The 16,153-nt window shown below is 38.7% G+C and overlaps 2 protein-coding genes across 11 annotated transcripts in view; one reads left to right on the top strand and one right to left on the bottom strand.

Moving 5' to 3' along the window:
• The window catches only part of LOC140698385 (zinc finger protein 568-like), a 54,900-nt gene extending 39,338 nt beyond the window's left edge, over window positions 1-15,562 (bottom strand). The window contains exon 1 of the mRNA XM_072968718.1: window positions 15,508-15,562. Within this exon, the coding sequence (XP_072824819.1) occupies window positions 15,508-15,553 (46 nt within the window). The 5' untranslated portion in view covers window positions 15,554-15,562. The remainder of the gene's footprint in view (window positions 1-15,507) is intronic.
• The window catches only part of LOC107034823 (uncharacterized), a 94,170-nt gene extending 78,255 nt beyond the window's left edge, over window positions 1-15,915 (top strand). For 3 of the 10 annotated variants that reach the window (XR_012076146.1, XR_012076145.1, XR_012076142.1), the window contains one exon: window positions 14,840-15,393. The gene's annotated coding sequence lies outside the window, so the exon portion shown is untranslated. The other 7 variants (XR_012076136.1, XR_012076141.1, XR_012076137.1 and 4 more) reach the window with 6 other exon arrangements.
• The last annotated feature ends 238 nt before the right edge of the window (window positions 15,916-16,153 follow it).

The raw sequence follows: 16,153 nt of genomic DNA, 5'->3' as shown, positions 1-16,153 counted from the left end.
ACAAGGAGAAATAAATGAATCCACTATTATAATTGGATTCTTTCAACACATTTTTTTAAACTTTCATACTTCAAAAAAAATTGAACTATAGTTGATTTACAATGTTGTGTTAGTCTCTGGTGTGATTCAGCATAGTGATTCAGTTATACACACATATATACTTTTTCATATTTTTCATTAGAGGTTACTACAAGGTATTGAATATAGTTCCCTGTGCTATACAGTAGGAACTTGTTTATCTATTTTATATTTAGTAGTTAGTAGCTACAAATCCTGAACTTCTAGTTTATCCCTCCCCATCCCCTTTCTCCCTGGTAACCATAAGTTTGTTTTCTATCAATCAATAAGGATAAAGTGAACTCTAGCCCCATCAATCAACTGTATATAACTAACATCTATAGACTATTTCGTCCATCAATAGTGGAATACACATTCTTCTCAAGTTTACAAGGAACATTCACCAAGATAAACAAAACTAACTTCTGTGGCCTTAACTCACACCTTAACAAAAGAACAGAAATCATACAATATATGTCCTCACATTAGAATAGCATTGAACTAGAAACTAATAACAGAAAGATAGCTGGAAAACCCCAAAATACCGGGAGATTAAACAACACACTTCTAATTATTACCCAAGTCAAAGGAATCTCAGAAGTATTAAAATATCTTAAAAATGAAAATACAACTTATCAAAATGCCACCATAGAAATTCAGTTGTACTCCTGTATTATAAGCATCAAACTATATAATTGGAGGTCTTGTGCATTTCAAGTTTGCAAGGCACCCGTGTACTTAAGATATATACAGAGACCCACTGCACAGTAGCTTTGCCCCTTTAATTGGGGTACCTTAATCTTACATTATTTAGCCACCCAATCGCAGATTGAGATACTGCTCCAAGGGGCCTTAGGTAGCTGCCAGTAAGTAATTTTATTGGCTGTCTTGAAATTAACAAGTGTTATAATGAAATAATCCACCTGATGCTAAATAAAACCTTTAGAATATTCCCAAAAAAGTCCTTTCTATGATTCTTGAAGAAAAGCATTTTTGAAAAATCATCAAAGTACAATAATCTTTGTCTATAAATGCCAAAAGCTTAAAAACTCAAGGTTAAAGACTTTTTGATTACAAAGCAGTTGAAAAGAAATTTGGCTACTGCTGTGACATACACTAAAATTGTGACCAATATCATTTACTAGGACATATTAGAATTTTAGGAATTCCATGTAACTTCTAGAATGTATATTAATGACATTTATCCATATGATACAATTGAAGTTTTATTACCACATATTTGATGATGCTTCCCATGTAACTTAATATACCAAATAAGCCTAGTTAGTTTAATATTCTTCTCTCTGAGATGAAGAGAAAACAAACATTTTGAAGTGTTCCAGGGACACTTTGGAAAACCTGAAAGTTAGCTAGAGGTCAAATGAACCTCATTTAGAGTCGGATCTTTGGGAAGTTTGTCAAAAATACCTAAGTTTTAAAACACTTGGTCAAACTGAATCACCGGTTACTGTGAAAAAATATCCATTCACTTAATCAAGGTGCCAAAAAAAGGTCTCAATGGCAAATATAGAACACTTACAGAAATCTATTATCAAACACAGTATTCAATATTTTAAGAAAACTCTGTTCTCCTAGAGAGAGAGAGAAATCCAGGTTTTGTAGCACTTTACATTTAAGATTCACTTTCTTAATTAAATTCAATCTTATTTTAGTGATACAGGGAAAAAAATGAGGCAGGAGAGGATGACCATGTCCCAGGTCTCAGGTGACTCCAGGGGACACGCCCCATCAAGTTAGAGTCCTTGGCTTCACAAAGGAAAGAACTGAAGAGCAAGACAGTTGAGTAAAAGTAGATTCACTCAGAAAGATGCACAGAGAGATTCCACTGACCAGGTGTAGGCCATCTCAGAAGGCCAGAGAGGCCGCAAGGTGTTGGGGTGGGTGTTTAGTTTAAAGTAAAAGTAGATACATACTCCACAGAGTGTGGCTCGTCTCACTCACAAGGGAGAGCAACCATGAGGTGTGGGGATTGTTAGTTTTTTTTTTTTTCTTTAAAAATTTTTTTCCCTTTTATTTTGGGGGGAGATAATTATTTTTTTTAATTTTAATGGAGTTACTGGGGATTGAATACAGGACCTTGTGCATCCTAAGCATGCACTCTTCCACTGAGCTATACCCTCCCCTCCAACCCTGGGTTGTTAGTTTTAATGGGCTTGGTAGCTTCATATGCTAACAATTAGTATATGCAGCATATGGATTATCCCAACTACTTTGGGGGAAGGGATGGGGGTCCCAGGAACTGGGCCATCGCCCATTTTTTGACCTTTTATGGTTAAACTCAGAACTGTCATGACACCTGGGGGGAGTGTCATTTACCATGCTAATATATTACAATGAGCATAAAATGAAGCTCAAGGTCTACTGAAGGTCAAATCTCCCATCATCTTGGGCCTCAAGGTCTACTGGGAGTTGACTTTTCTGTCATCTTGGTGCTAATTGCTGTGTCATTCCTTTAATGGCTGTGCCCTGCCCCCTTTCTTCCTGTTTCATTAACCAGTCCTGACCATGCACAAAACTCTGTGTCTCCCCTCCTCAAACCTTCTGCAACTTTCTGTATCCATATCCGTCTGTCACTTTCTTTTCCATTCAGAAACAAAAACCAGCTCTAGAACCAAACCATCTTTTTTTCTTTAACAAAATGCATTTTCATTCTTCATACCTTCTTTTCTGAAAACACACATCCTACTTTCCCTACATACGGAAATGTTTCCCTTAAAATCTTAATCTCTAGTGAAAACCAAGGAGCAAGTGTAATTGTGAACTCTCATACTGGCATTTCCTGATTGACAAACATGCTTTAGTCTTCCTCTCCTAAGAAGGCAAAAGTAGGTGACCTTAGACTGGCTGACAATTAATGTCCTGGTATTTTATCCCATTTGAAGTGACCTGGATAGTGAATAAATTCTCATTTTAACTTGGTTTAGTTTCAAGTTACCAAAATCTGGAGATACTATCCTTAAAGCAGACATTCCCAAAACACAAAAAGATTTTACCTCTATTTACTTAAAAGTTTTGTCATATCGTTTTTGTAACAGAAATAAGGTCTTATTTGATTTCTAGTAAACCTAGGTACAATGAAAGTATTATATTTGTGGGGTCCTCAGATGTCTGGCAGATTCCTGCTCCAAAGACCCTCTGCTCCAAGGCCCCCCAGGCACCCAACTGGTGCCCTTGAAAGATAACAAAGAACATTCCTTTCCTAATACATACCTGCCTTAGCTGAGATAACGATCATCTATAGAATGCCCGGACGATGCCTGACCACCAGAACCGGTCACAGCCCCCACCAGATTCATGTAGCCCTACCCTTTCACGGCCCCCCTCCCTTCCCTATTATCTCAACATCAACCAGTCACAGACTTGTGCACAAGCCAATCATGTACCTTGTGACTCTTTGGTACAGGAAGCAACCGACCCTCAGGGCTCACCCAGGCACCTCTCATCAGTGTGGCCCTCTGTAGGCTGTGACAGAATACTTAATCAATTCCTTTTCTATTTTCATCCTTTGTCTTTGGTAAATTCTTTTACCACTTCCACACCAGCCCGCTGAATCCCATGACAAATACTTAATGTTGATGACTGTAAGAACATTATTGTGTTAATCAAAGCAACAAGCTTAAGCTCACTTTAATGCCAGATATTGATTTAATACTGCATATTTCCCTGATTACATGAACCTGATACTCATTCTGGCCATATTCTTTTATATTTTTGAGTATTTAATTTCCCTCAAGCCAATTAAATAGAGCTCTTTTACAAATTAATTTTGGCAATATCACACATCTACAACACACATCTACAACATACGTACAGACACACAAAGAAACACTAGACCTCATAGTTCCCATCCAAAATTTCAGCCCTGAATCAGGTACAATATAAAACCCATCAGTTATAAAAGAGGTTAGATTCAAATTGAGTTTCTGGTCGATGAAACAAATCAAGGTCACCTATGTAAATGGTTAAACACTTTTTACTAATATTTATGGAGAAGACACTTAAGATTTCTATCTGTCTTTGATAAGTCAAGTTCCAAGTTACCTACCTCCTTCCCTAAAAGGTGATAGAGATAAGGGTTCCTGGAGAAGACAAGGTAGCACATTCACATCTCAAGGGCATTGGAGGAGAGAGGCAAGTTCCTCCAGGGTGATTCTGGTCCCTAAGGCCAGATTTTTTTTTTTCTCAGTACTTAAAAGCCTCCTAAGATAACTACGGTGGGAGTGGTATAATGATTGGTAGGGTTTGGATTATTACTGGAGCCACACTATTGGCCCTGTAAAGACTAGATTTCTAAGACAAGGAGTTTGTTTTCGTCAAAGAATTGGGCGGCCACCTCAATGATATAGAGGGATTGACACACCCATTCACCTATGTTGGATTGTTTTACTTTCCCTCATTTAGATTAGGGGAGACGGCCTCTCCCAAAATTCCTAGCAGACTCTGAATATCAGCTGTGGTCAATTTAGTAAGATTGGTAGCCTCTCATTTTGGTAATCTACTTACAAATATTTTTGAGGATCCTCTGTGGGTTTAAGAAGTTCTCTAACTATGGCCCTCACTTCAGGCCTTTGATCTGAAGCGACTCACCGACAACCTCACGTGGTCCCATTTCTAAAGGTAACCACTTAATAGTGCTTTCTGAGTGGAAAGGCAATTCAGAAGGTTACTAGAATGAGTACTCACATAAAGAATAGAGGGGAGCAGTAGTTAAAATTTTAGGTACCTTTTATATCATTACTTTCATTAGCCTTCTACAACAAATCTTTCAATGAGGCTAATTTGGAATTTTGAAGCCTTTGGGGACTTCCATGTATCAATTAAAACAGGTGTAATAGCTTAAGATGAGAGCTCTCTAAAATTTTAACAATTCAGATGTTTCTCCAATTCAAAGGATCTATGGAACTAGCCCTACAAATACTTTGCCCTGCTAATCTAGTTTTGGAAAAGAGATAAATATTTACCATGGTTGTTTCCGTAGACCCTGAAGGCACAGACAACTGCTGGCTTTAATTGTGGGTTCAAAATTCAACTCTGGGAGATCAAAAGAACCCCACCTTGGCCATTTCAGGGCCCGATTTTCTTTAGTTCCCAATTAAGTACTTGCAATCATACATAAACCCAGCTGGTATTCCCATAGGTGGCTCTTGGCACGGGAGCTGCTTGGCTTTTGAGGCACAATCCCTGTATTAATTTCGTAGCCTAATGTAGATATGAGACATGACCTGAGCAACTTTGTGAGGACAGTGTGGGTATCACACAAGTGCTGCTTCTGCATCTAACTCCCCAAGGAGTTACCCTTTGGTAGTTTCGACTTCTTTCACGTAGCTCAGTTTCTGCCAATTACAGCCTGAAACCATCATGGATGCTCAGAGTGCCAGGCAATGGGCCTCTGTCTCGCCCCCCTGATGAGCAGTACTTACGCGATGGTCTTGGTGGGGTTCCCCTATGGACCACTGCATATCTTGAGAGATTGATCCACAGACATTTCTGCAAGGTCAGCAGTCACCTGAGGACACCATCTGGCTGGAAAGAGCAAAATGTCCCTTTATTCTTCAGAGCTGAATAATTCAGTGTCTCATTACACTAGTGAAAGCTTTGTTCAGACCATATATCAACTCATTTTTTTCTCAATTTAAGCCAAATTTAACAAAAACCCATCCACCTACATTCTGGCCTAGGAAACACACTGGTGCCCCTTAAGACTCCAAGTCTTAAGTGAAAACCAGCTTGAAAAAATATTTTAGGATCATCATCCAAACAAAGAGATCTGAATATCAGGAGAACTCACCAGGACACCTGAGGAGTACCGAGAAGCCAGGTGGCTCAATGGGCCCACGCTGGTACCAACTGCTGCTTCGAGGTAGACTCCAGGTGTCCTATGGTGGGTTTTCTGATATCCTGCCAACTATGCCAAGTATATGTCAATGAAAAATTAGCCAATTTAAGAAAGAATTGGAAAATTTTCTTTGAGCCAAATTTGAGGATTTTAACCCAGGAAGAGCATCTCAGAAAGCTCTGAGAACTGCTCCATGGTCAGAAATCATGGCACAGTTTTATAAGTCTTTGAGACACAGGGCTGTACATCAAAAGACCTATCATTGATAGTTTACATAATCCAGATCTAAGTGTCATCCTGGTGGGTCATGTGATCCCTTACAAGATCAAGAAGGAATGTTATCTTTTAAGGAGTGGTCTTCTTGATGCTAGGAGATTGTTGGTCTTCATGGGTGAGGAGATATTCCTGCAGATGGGAAGGTTTGGTGGATACATAATGTACAGTCAGGGGAGAGGTGGACAAAGGGCAGAGAACTTTTTATGTTTAAATTTTTCTTGTCTGTCCACAAAAAATGAGTTTTATTTCAAATATTCATGTTGTGTGTAGTAATATTTTTTAAAGTAGGTGGCTAATTTAAGAGGTATTTCCACTTACTGTGGGCTCTCTTAGTCACTTTTTAAATCTGCTTTTTAAAGTTAACCACATGAATATATACTTGTATATGCATGACTGGGACATTGTGCTGTATACCAGAAATTGACACATTGTAATTGTACTTCAATAAAAAAAAATAAACAAATAAAAATTAAAAAATAAAATAAAGTTAACCACACAAACTGCCATCTCATTAAAAATTCTTCATGGAAATGAGTTAAAATTCTACATCACATACCACTCATGAATGCGTTCTCATTATTGAAAAGATCACCATTATTAATTTCTAAAAATTAATAGTAATCTATGATTCAGTATAACATTACAGACACCCAAGGTGACTCCACTTGAGTGCAGTGTCAGGCTCTTGCCCAAAGGTGCTCCTCTTCCCCCATCTCCACCCAGCCCACAATTCTTTTTCATCCTCTCTAGAAATGATCCCTGGCTGTTCTCCTTTGATTTGCAAACTGAACAACTGATAGTGATTTTCCAATGGTGAATCACTCTTGTTGTTAGAGTGACCCACTGGGTTGTCAAGTATTATTCTTTAGCAGGAAAATACCTCCTTGGGCTTTTTGTATTGATGATCAAGAGTAGGAACTCTGTAGCCGCCAGTGAAGTGGGACCAATGAGAGGCTCTTTTCTTGCCACCTGGAATTGGAAAAGGGGTGGAGCCTAAATGGGCCAGCCATCTGTGTGTCACAATTTAGGTCAAAGTCACGGTTCACAAGTCTACTGCTTCTAATGTGGCTGAAAGCTGCTGGTAAGTTCCACAGACCTGATTCTCCACTCTTCCTCCCATTTCTCCCCAAGTCCTCCATTAGCCTGCAGGGGTCTCTGTAGATTCCTACTAAACTCTGGGAGGGGTTTCCACCCTTTTCTAAGGCTCTGTGTGTATTTTTAGGTTAATTTCCTGTGGTTTTACTTGTTATGGCTTGATAATCTTTTATATCTGATGAGATCATTACCACCTCCTTAATCTTTTTAAACAATAGCAAAATTTGTTCTGTTTATTCTTTCAAATTAAAGTTAGAACGATTTAGGTAAGTTAAAAAATTCAAATACAAGCAATACCTAAACATTTGTTAGTGAAAATGTGTCTATTTTGCATTACTCAGTCTTTCTGCCACAAAACATGGCATACCTTTTATTTCATTATTTTTATTTTAACTTGTTTATGTATTTAATTTAGCCCCATGCATCTGTCATTAAGGGTAATCTTAGATATTTTAATAAGGAGACAGAAATGCTTTTCACTGGAGACAAATTTCTTTGTTTTCCTAAGACAGATTTACCTATATTTTCTCCTTTCAGCTAGACTCCTTTATGTCTTTTTGTCTTTGTTGTGTGAGCAAGAAATTTCAGAATGATGTTGGTAAAATGGGGTCATGTGGATTACCCATTCAATACTTAATGTCAAAAGCATTTAGCACTTCACTGTTGACTAATACATGAATTTTGATTAGATAAATATTCATCACTGCTGACTTCTACTGTTCTTTTAAAGTGTTAGAAATGTTTGTTGAACTTTACCAAATGACGGATCATCTATCGGAAGGATTTTTGTTTCCTAATTTGTTCAATGGACATTTTATGCTGTAGACAGATGGCCATCTATTATTTTAACATCTTGCTTTTATTGATCAGAATCAACCCTACTGTGGTGTTTATTATCCTCCAGGGCCACCAGGCCATGAGAGTTCTCATAACTACTATTATTTCTGTTTTTCTTTTTTTCTTGTTTTGACTGGCTCTTTAGGAGGTTTTTCATTTTTATTATTAGTTAATTTTGTTTCCCAGACAATATCTCTTTGCTTAGTTTACTGATGGAGTTTTTTTTTTTATTTTCTAGTTCAGTTATTCTGTCCTATATATTTATAGTAATTTTCCTTTCCCATGACATATTGTTACATGAGAGTGAACAAACCAAATGTTGAAACTTTAAAGTAACTTTGAACATTAGCATATATTTGAATAAGCACTCTCGCCAGGAAGTGGTCTATATAGTTTGTGCTTTAAAGGACGGTTATAGTTTTATTTTGGACAAATAAACTATCCAGAGCTGTTGAAAATCTTTATTAACTATATTTTCCACATACCCAATTTTCCCTAATTCTACCATTCCTGAAAACCTTTCCCAAGGGAGTTAAAAAAAAAAAAATCAGTGGAAAAATGCTGAAGATTTGTGAAGAAGAGCAAACAGGAGACATTTCTAGTAGTAACTCTTTAAAAGCAAGTTGAGCAATACTGATAAGGAAACCACTGATTTGTCCTCTGCTTTGCATAATGTACATTTATAATAAGTAACAATAATACAAATTATTTGGAATGATAAAGCCACCTACAAAACATAAGTTGTATATGATTACAATTTTGCATGTGAATTACAAATGGTGGGGTAGCAGCTATATGGGTGTCTGGTTTTTAATTAGTCATTAAAAATGTACATTTCTGTTTTAAGCACTGTCTATATTTCATATTTCATAATTCAACCCACTAAAATGACAGTAGGTATCATGTGGCTGTAAGAGAGAGGATGGGTGGATAGGTCTAATTTCCAGGTGTTGTTTTTAAAAAGGTAGTCTGAACAATTGTTCTCATAACCTGGCTGGGGGGAGTCCTCTTTGGTGGCTTTTGTGACTCACACCACAGCCAACTTCCAGCTACTAATGGTGTAAGAACTGCCTCTCAAAATTCTTGGAATATTCAACCAGTGGCTCAAGTTCAGGCTATTTTTACTGCACCTCTGGATTTATCCCTTTATTTAAAAAGATACTTTCTTGATAAACTTAGAAGTAAACTTGGTGCCCACAGTTCCCACTGCCTTGCTGAGTGAGGCCTGCCTTTCCTGGCTGCTTGTGGCCTGTGACTGACCAGAGGGTAATGTGAGGCCTATCCCTGGAGCTGACTCTGAGTGACTCCAAACTGGAATATCACACAAACAGAAAATAAGTTTGCATTATTGCAATGGGGTAGGCAGTAAAATGTCAGAGATAATGCTACAGTCTGAGACCTGAAGCCCTAGACAGCAATGAGGAGGTGCCAAGCAAGTCAGCCTCTTGAGAGGGAGACAGAAAAAGAAAGGGAGAGAGAAAGAAAGAGAAGGAAAGAAGGGAAGAAAGAGAAAAGCTATTTTAAAAAACCAAAAAACAAGTAATTCTGCCCTATATTATACTTATTATAGAATCATAAAATATCATGGCTTGGAACAGACCGCAGAACTTGAGCTCTACTCCTTCCCTCCCACCTCCACCTCTTCATCAACAAAGGCACCACCTATACAGCAAGCCTGAGGAACCCAGGTCTCCAAAAATGCACAGAACTACTGACCTGGCCCACTTGGCAGATTTTATACATATAGAAATTACAGGCCTGTGAAGTTGGGGGGGGGACTGCTATTTTCAGCAAAGATATACTTCAGAAATAAAGGCAAAATAAAGACATTTTCAGATAAAACCACAGTATAAAAATGGTAGTTTTTCAGCTTGAAGGGCAATTATACAAGATGGAAATCCAAAACATGAAAAATAGTAATGTGGGTAAATATAAGAAAAATTTACTCTCTTTAAAGAACGTGATTGTCTATGGCAAAAATTATAACACTGTATTGTGCAACTTACAACACATGTAGACACAATACAAACACATACCCTGTATAAAGGACTAGAGGAGGGGAGAGTACAACTCCATATACAGTTTAAAGATTCTTAGAACTTCCAAGCGTTACATTATTAACCCTTAGTAGCCTTAGACTGCAAAAAGGTAAGAATGTATGTTGCCTAGAAGGACCATCAAAATGATGCAAAATGGAATTTTAAAAAAAGGCAAAAAATAAATTAAAATAGAATTCTTCAAAAAAAGTAATAGTTAACCCACAAGAAAGTGGGAAAGTAGGAATAGAGTAATAACAAAACAAAACAGAGATGGGACAAACGGAAAACAAATGATACAACAACATACCTTAACATCTAACCATATCATAAATCCAAGCATATCAATAAATTGGGTCAACATTCCAATTAAAAGAGAATTTCACCCTAGATAAAATAAACAACATCCCAACATACACTCTCTAGAAGAGATACACATTAATATATAAAATATATAAACAAAATTAACACCTTAAACAAACATTTGTAGAACACTGCATACAGAATACACGTTCAAGTGCAAATGGTACATATGCCAAACAGACTATTTTGATGAACTATAAAAGTCCCAATAAATTTGGAAAAAAAAAAAAAGGAAAGCTTACAGAGCATGCTTCTGACTGAGACAGGAGGGAAGAGGGCAGGGCACTGCCATTCAAGGAATGACAGCAATTAACACCAAAATGGCATAAGTTCAATTCCCATTAGGCCTTGAGGCTCAAGATAGTGGAAGGTTTGGCTTCGAGTAGACCTTGAGCTTCATTATATCCTCACTGTAATATTTTAACATGAATAACATGAATAACATGCCTACAGGCACCAAGACAGCTCCAAGGCTAATTGTAAAAGGTCAAAGAGTGGGCAGTGGCCAAATTCCCAGGAATCCCAGCCCCTTCCCCAGGGTAGTTAGGATGGTCCTCCCACCAGTTAACTTATGAAGCTAAGGAGCCCATAAAAACTGGCAACACGGCACCTCATGGCCCCCTCTGGCTCCCTCCTCTTCAGAGATGGCCCGCACTGTCTAGGGAGTGCTTACTACTCTTACTTTAACCTAAGCACCCAACCCACACACCTTGTGGCCTTTATCTTGGTGAACAGCCTACACTCTATGCAGTATGTATCTCTCTAAACAAATCTACACTTACTCATCTGTGGCTCACTCATAAATCTTTCCTGTTTGAAGCCGAGAATCCACTCCTGGCCAGGCAGGTCCCAAGGGCTCAACCGAGGATCCTCCTCACACCCCACATATGTTTTTCCCTGCATCATGAAAACAAATATTTGGAAACTATAACAACACTTGTAAAGATTCCATAGGTCAAAGAAGAAATCAAATTTTGTAATGTTTCAAACTAAATGAAATATAACATATTAAAACCTGTGGAATAAAGCTAAAGCAGTAATTAACAGAACAGTTACAGCTTTAAGATGTTTACAGATGAAAGGAAAAAGAAGCAAAAATAATGCCACACACCCAACCCTTAAGAAGATGGGAAGAGGGGAGTAAAGTAAACCAAAAGTAAGTAGAAGGAAGTAAATAAACAACAGGAATTAGGAAGAGACAACAGAGGAAAAAAATCTCTTCTTTGAACAGATTAACAAAACAAAATCGGGAGAAACTACTTCCAAAATGTACCTGAAGTCATTGCAAGAGAAGACAAAGTCTAAAGTTAAAAATCAACGACACAAATGAACTTATTTACAAAACAGAAAGAGACTCAGAGAAAACAAACTTATGGTTACCAGGGCAGGATGTGGGTGGGAAGGGATAAATTGGGAGTTCCAGATTTGCGGATACTGTCTACAACATATAAAATACATACACAAGTTTCTACTTAATAGCACGGGGAACTATATTCAATATCTTGTAATAATCTATAAGGAAAAAAAAACCAAGGAAAATATGTATGTATACGTATAACTAGAACATTATGCTGTACACCAGAAATTGATAAAACATTGTAAATTGACTATACTTAAATAAAATTTTTTTTTAAATCATTTGAGTTTCAACAGACTCCAAAGTAATCCACTGGGAAAGAAAAATCTTCAGTAAATTATACTGGGACAAGCAGATATTCTTCTAAAAAATTAATAAATCACAACCCCTACCCACAAAACCCCCAAAATAATTTTAGATGGCTCATGGGCCTAAGCATAAAAGCTAAAGCTTCACCAAAATAAAAAATCTTCATTCAAAAATGTTAAAAAAGAAACAAACAAAAAACTCCATTGGCAAAAATCCCCATTAAAAAAATGAATATGGAGGAAAAAAAAAAGACACTGAATAGGGAAGCCATGGTAGAGGAAAAGGGGGATATTCACAAAATGTAGCTTATTAAAGACTGAATTCCAGAATATATAAATAAATATAAATAGTTTTTTGACCAAAAAACAAACAAAAAAACCCCAAAACAAAAAAATGGGGAAAGGATTGGAACATGCTGCAAAAGAAGATACACAAATGGCCAACTAGCACATCAAAAAGTGTTTAACACCCAAAAGTCATCAAAGAAATGCAAAGTGAAAGCAAAGTGAGGTACCACTGCACACCCAACAGGCTAACTGACATTAGGATACTGGCAACACCACATGTCAGCAGAGATGTGGAATAATTAGAAATGTCAAATGTTGCTGGTCGAAGTACAAAAATGGTATACTCACTTTGGAAAATCTAACAGTTTCACTTACTACAACCTATTATGATGCAAACGAAGAAACAAGCCATAGTATATTCATGCAACAGAATTATTTCCAATAGATCTATGAGGAAAATTTACAGTGAAGGGCTAATATAAAAATAGAAACAGAAGGGAAAAAAAATACTAAGATACTTAAAAGACATAGCATTATGAAGCAATGCCACAAGAATTTTAAAAAACAGTATATAAGGAAAAGCATTTATAAACTAAAAATAAGATAGCTGAACCAAATATTCAAAAGATTTGGAAGACAAAGGAAATATCCCACAAACTTATTTTTTTTTTTTAAAGTGAAAGTAAAATGGAAAAGAATATCTGATAATCAATTTAGTACCATATGACCAACAAGATTCTCAGGAAAGTAGAAATCCTAAAGAGTGAAATAAAAAGGCAACTTTGTGTTAAAAAGGTGCAGAAGGCCTAGCACAATGAATCAAAAAATTACATAACAGGGCACAACTCTTTCAAATTTAAAAACGCCAAGGATAAATGAAACATTCTAAAATCTACTAGAAAGACTAAGAAAAAAATCGCAAAATACTGGTCTTAACAATAATACTAGAACCTGGAGGACAACGACAACATCTTCAAAATTCTGAAAGAAACATTTTCCCAACTCAGAATTCTGTATCTAGCCCAATTATAAATCAAAAGTGGAGACAGACTAAAACATTTTCAGTATTTTAAACTGCAGAAAAATGATCACTTTGGAAACCTTTGCAGGAAACGTCTGAAGCATGTGCTTCATCAAAGAGCAAAGCAAGAAAAACGTTAAGTTCTCATAAAACAGAAAAGGAAGGGAAATTCCTACAATGACAGCAAGGACATGTCCACAACAGCGGTGCACCAGGCACGGAGAGGGACACAGGTCCAATTTGGAGCAGGATGGGACACTGACCAGGCAGGGAGGTGTGTGGACAGACTTGGAGGAGAGCTTCTGTATAGCATGAAATGACTTAACCAAACATACAAAGAAAACTAAGGCAATGAAATATTAGTTACTCTAGGGGAAAAAAGGTGTAGGAAAAAGGGGAACACTGTAACACAGCAGTAACTAAACTTTATAGGGACAATAATGAAAAGACAGAGTGTGGATTAAGCCAAAATACTATATAGGGGCAATAAGGGAAAAGGGCCAAAGTATTTCCTGTTCTGCTATAAGAAATAATTAGTACACCTGAAATAAATAAAATATTATATATTGATTTTTATCATTTTTTAAAAAAGACAAATTATACTGTTTAAAATTTCCATACATGCACATTATCCAGAAATATCAAAGTATATACTAGGGGGAAAAGGGTAAGGCGTTAAAGAGATTTGAGTAATATACATCATTTTCAGACTTTAACATTGTATAACTTTTTTAAAAGAATGTCTGTGTTACTTCAACATAAAATTTTTATGTTGAGAAACCAAACAAAAAATTGAAAGGTTTTTGTATTGGGGCCACAACAGGTAGTAAGACAAAGTTCATGCCTCAGTGAGTTTCTATTGAAAGAAAAAGACAAGTAAACAAATAAGCTTATATGATGACAGGGAAAACTGTTACTCAGAAAAATGGTAAAGACAGAGAGACTGAGTGTCGGGGTGGTAAGAGTGGTCAGGGAAGGAAGGCAGGCAATGTATACGTGTATGTATCTATCTTTATTAACCTTGAAAAAAGGCTACTTTAGTATTCTTATCAATCTACGGCACACGTGAGCTAAAGCCATTTCATTCTCTTCATGACTTATTAAGTCCAGGAAAAAAAACCCCACCATATTAGCAGTAACAAATTGGCCATAAAACACTGCCTTTTTTTAGGCCTGGGCATTAAATGCAAAATGAAAGTAGTTGAGTTTTTAAACTGGCTTCAATAACAGAAAACATTATGTTAAAAGAATGCCTAAAACTTTACCTATTGCTGGCCCTTTTTGTATGGGTAAATTTTCTCTCTTCAGAAGGCATCACATCTGATTCACTCTGACTCACAACAGGTTTTACGACTTCTTGGCCCTTTGGACTTGCAAGTTTCAGATGTCCCAGAACCAGTTCTAGACTAGTTATGGACAAGCAACATAGTACATGGAACCAAAAGCATTCAGTTTTGCAGCACTGAAGAGAGGAATAATCGGTTTGCAATGAAGATTTCCAGGAAACCCATGAATCTCTACAGGACAACATATTCCCGAGTCCTGGTGAGCAGGCGAAACAAGAGAACGTGAAGGCGCACGGGCTTAAAGAGCAGGCCAGAAAACAAAGCAGCACTAGTTTTAAAAAGTTGATAGGTTTGGAGGCAGACATTTATCCTCGGGCAGGACACTTAGGATGCTTAACGACAGACGAAAAAGGCCCTCCAAGTGCCTCCGGGTAGCATTAGGTGCTTTCCGCTTTCCTTCATTAAAATCCCCAAATTCTTGGTTTCGCTCTTGGGAGACTAAATGCCCCCTTTCTGACTCCATTTCTCCCCGTCATCACGTCTCTCCAGCATCTACTCCAGGCCTAAAATACTGAGTTTTTACCATACCCTCTTGACTAACTCACTCACGTCTCTGTGTCTCAGAACGCTAGTGTCCACAGAGAGCCCTGCCTCCCGAGCTGTCTCCTTCGGCGGCCAGACCCACTTCCTCCGGAGCCAGCCCTTGGGCAGCTCCATCCTTCTTACCTTGGTTACAGAAGAGGCTCCACGGCTTGGCGAAGATCAGCCCCATCGTGAGCACCTGGGCGGGCCGCGGGGTCCCTCAGCAGCAGGTGCCGCTGCGCGGGGCCCGCACCGCGGCGCTGGCCGCGGGGATACGAGGAGAAGCCGACTGGGGCCGCGCGGGGAGGGCACTGGCTGGCGGGAAGCCGCGACCGGCCGCCCAGCTACCCGGCAGGAGGCGCCGCGCCGAGTCCCTGCCGGAGAGTCCTTCGTTCGAGCCCACTGAGCCCAACGCCGACCCGCAGTTCCCTCGGTCTGAACCCACCTACCCACCGGAGCCGCAGCCAGTCCCAAGCCCTCCTGCGCCCCGCCTCCGCCGCTTATCCCGGAAGGACGGCGCGGACGTCGGCGGGCTGATGTCGCCCCCCCGCCTCCGACGCGGCGTTTCCTCGGTTTCACTTTCGCCGGGCGGGCGCCCCGCCGCCGGATCGCGGGGAGAGGGGGGCGGGGGGCGCTTGCGAGTCGCGGAGTTTCCCTGGGTGAGCCCTTCTTCTCTCATCGCTGTTCCGAAGTGCTTTCACTTTCTTGAGTCGCTGCTGGCTGGCAGGTGCGTCCCTGGCCCCTCAGCCTGGGGGCGGAGTGCAGTTTCTCTGGTTCAGCCGCCGCCGTT

This window comes from Vicugna pacos, chromosome 9 (genome assembly GCF_048564905.1).
Source record: "Vicugna pacos chromosome 9, VicPac4, whole genome shotgun sequence".
Lineage (NCBI taxonomy): Eukaryota > Metazoa > Chordata > Mammalia > Artiodactyla > Camelidae > Vicugna > Vicugna pacos.
Note: the sequence above shows the minus strand (reverse complement) of the source record. Positions and strands in the feature narration are given on the sequence as shown.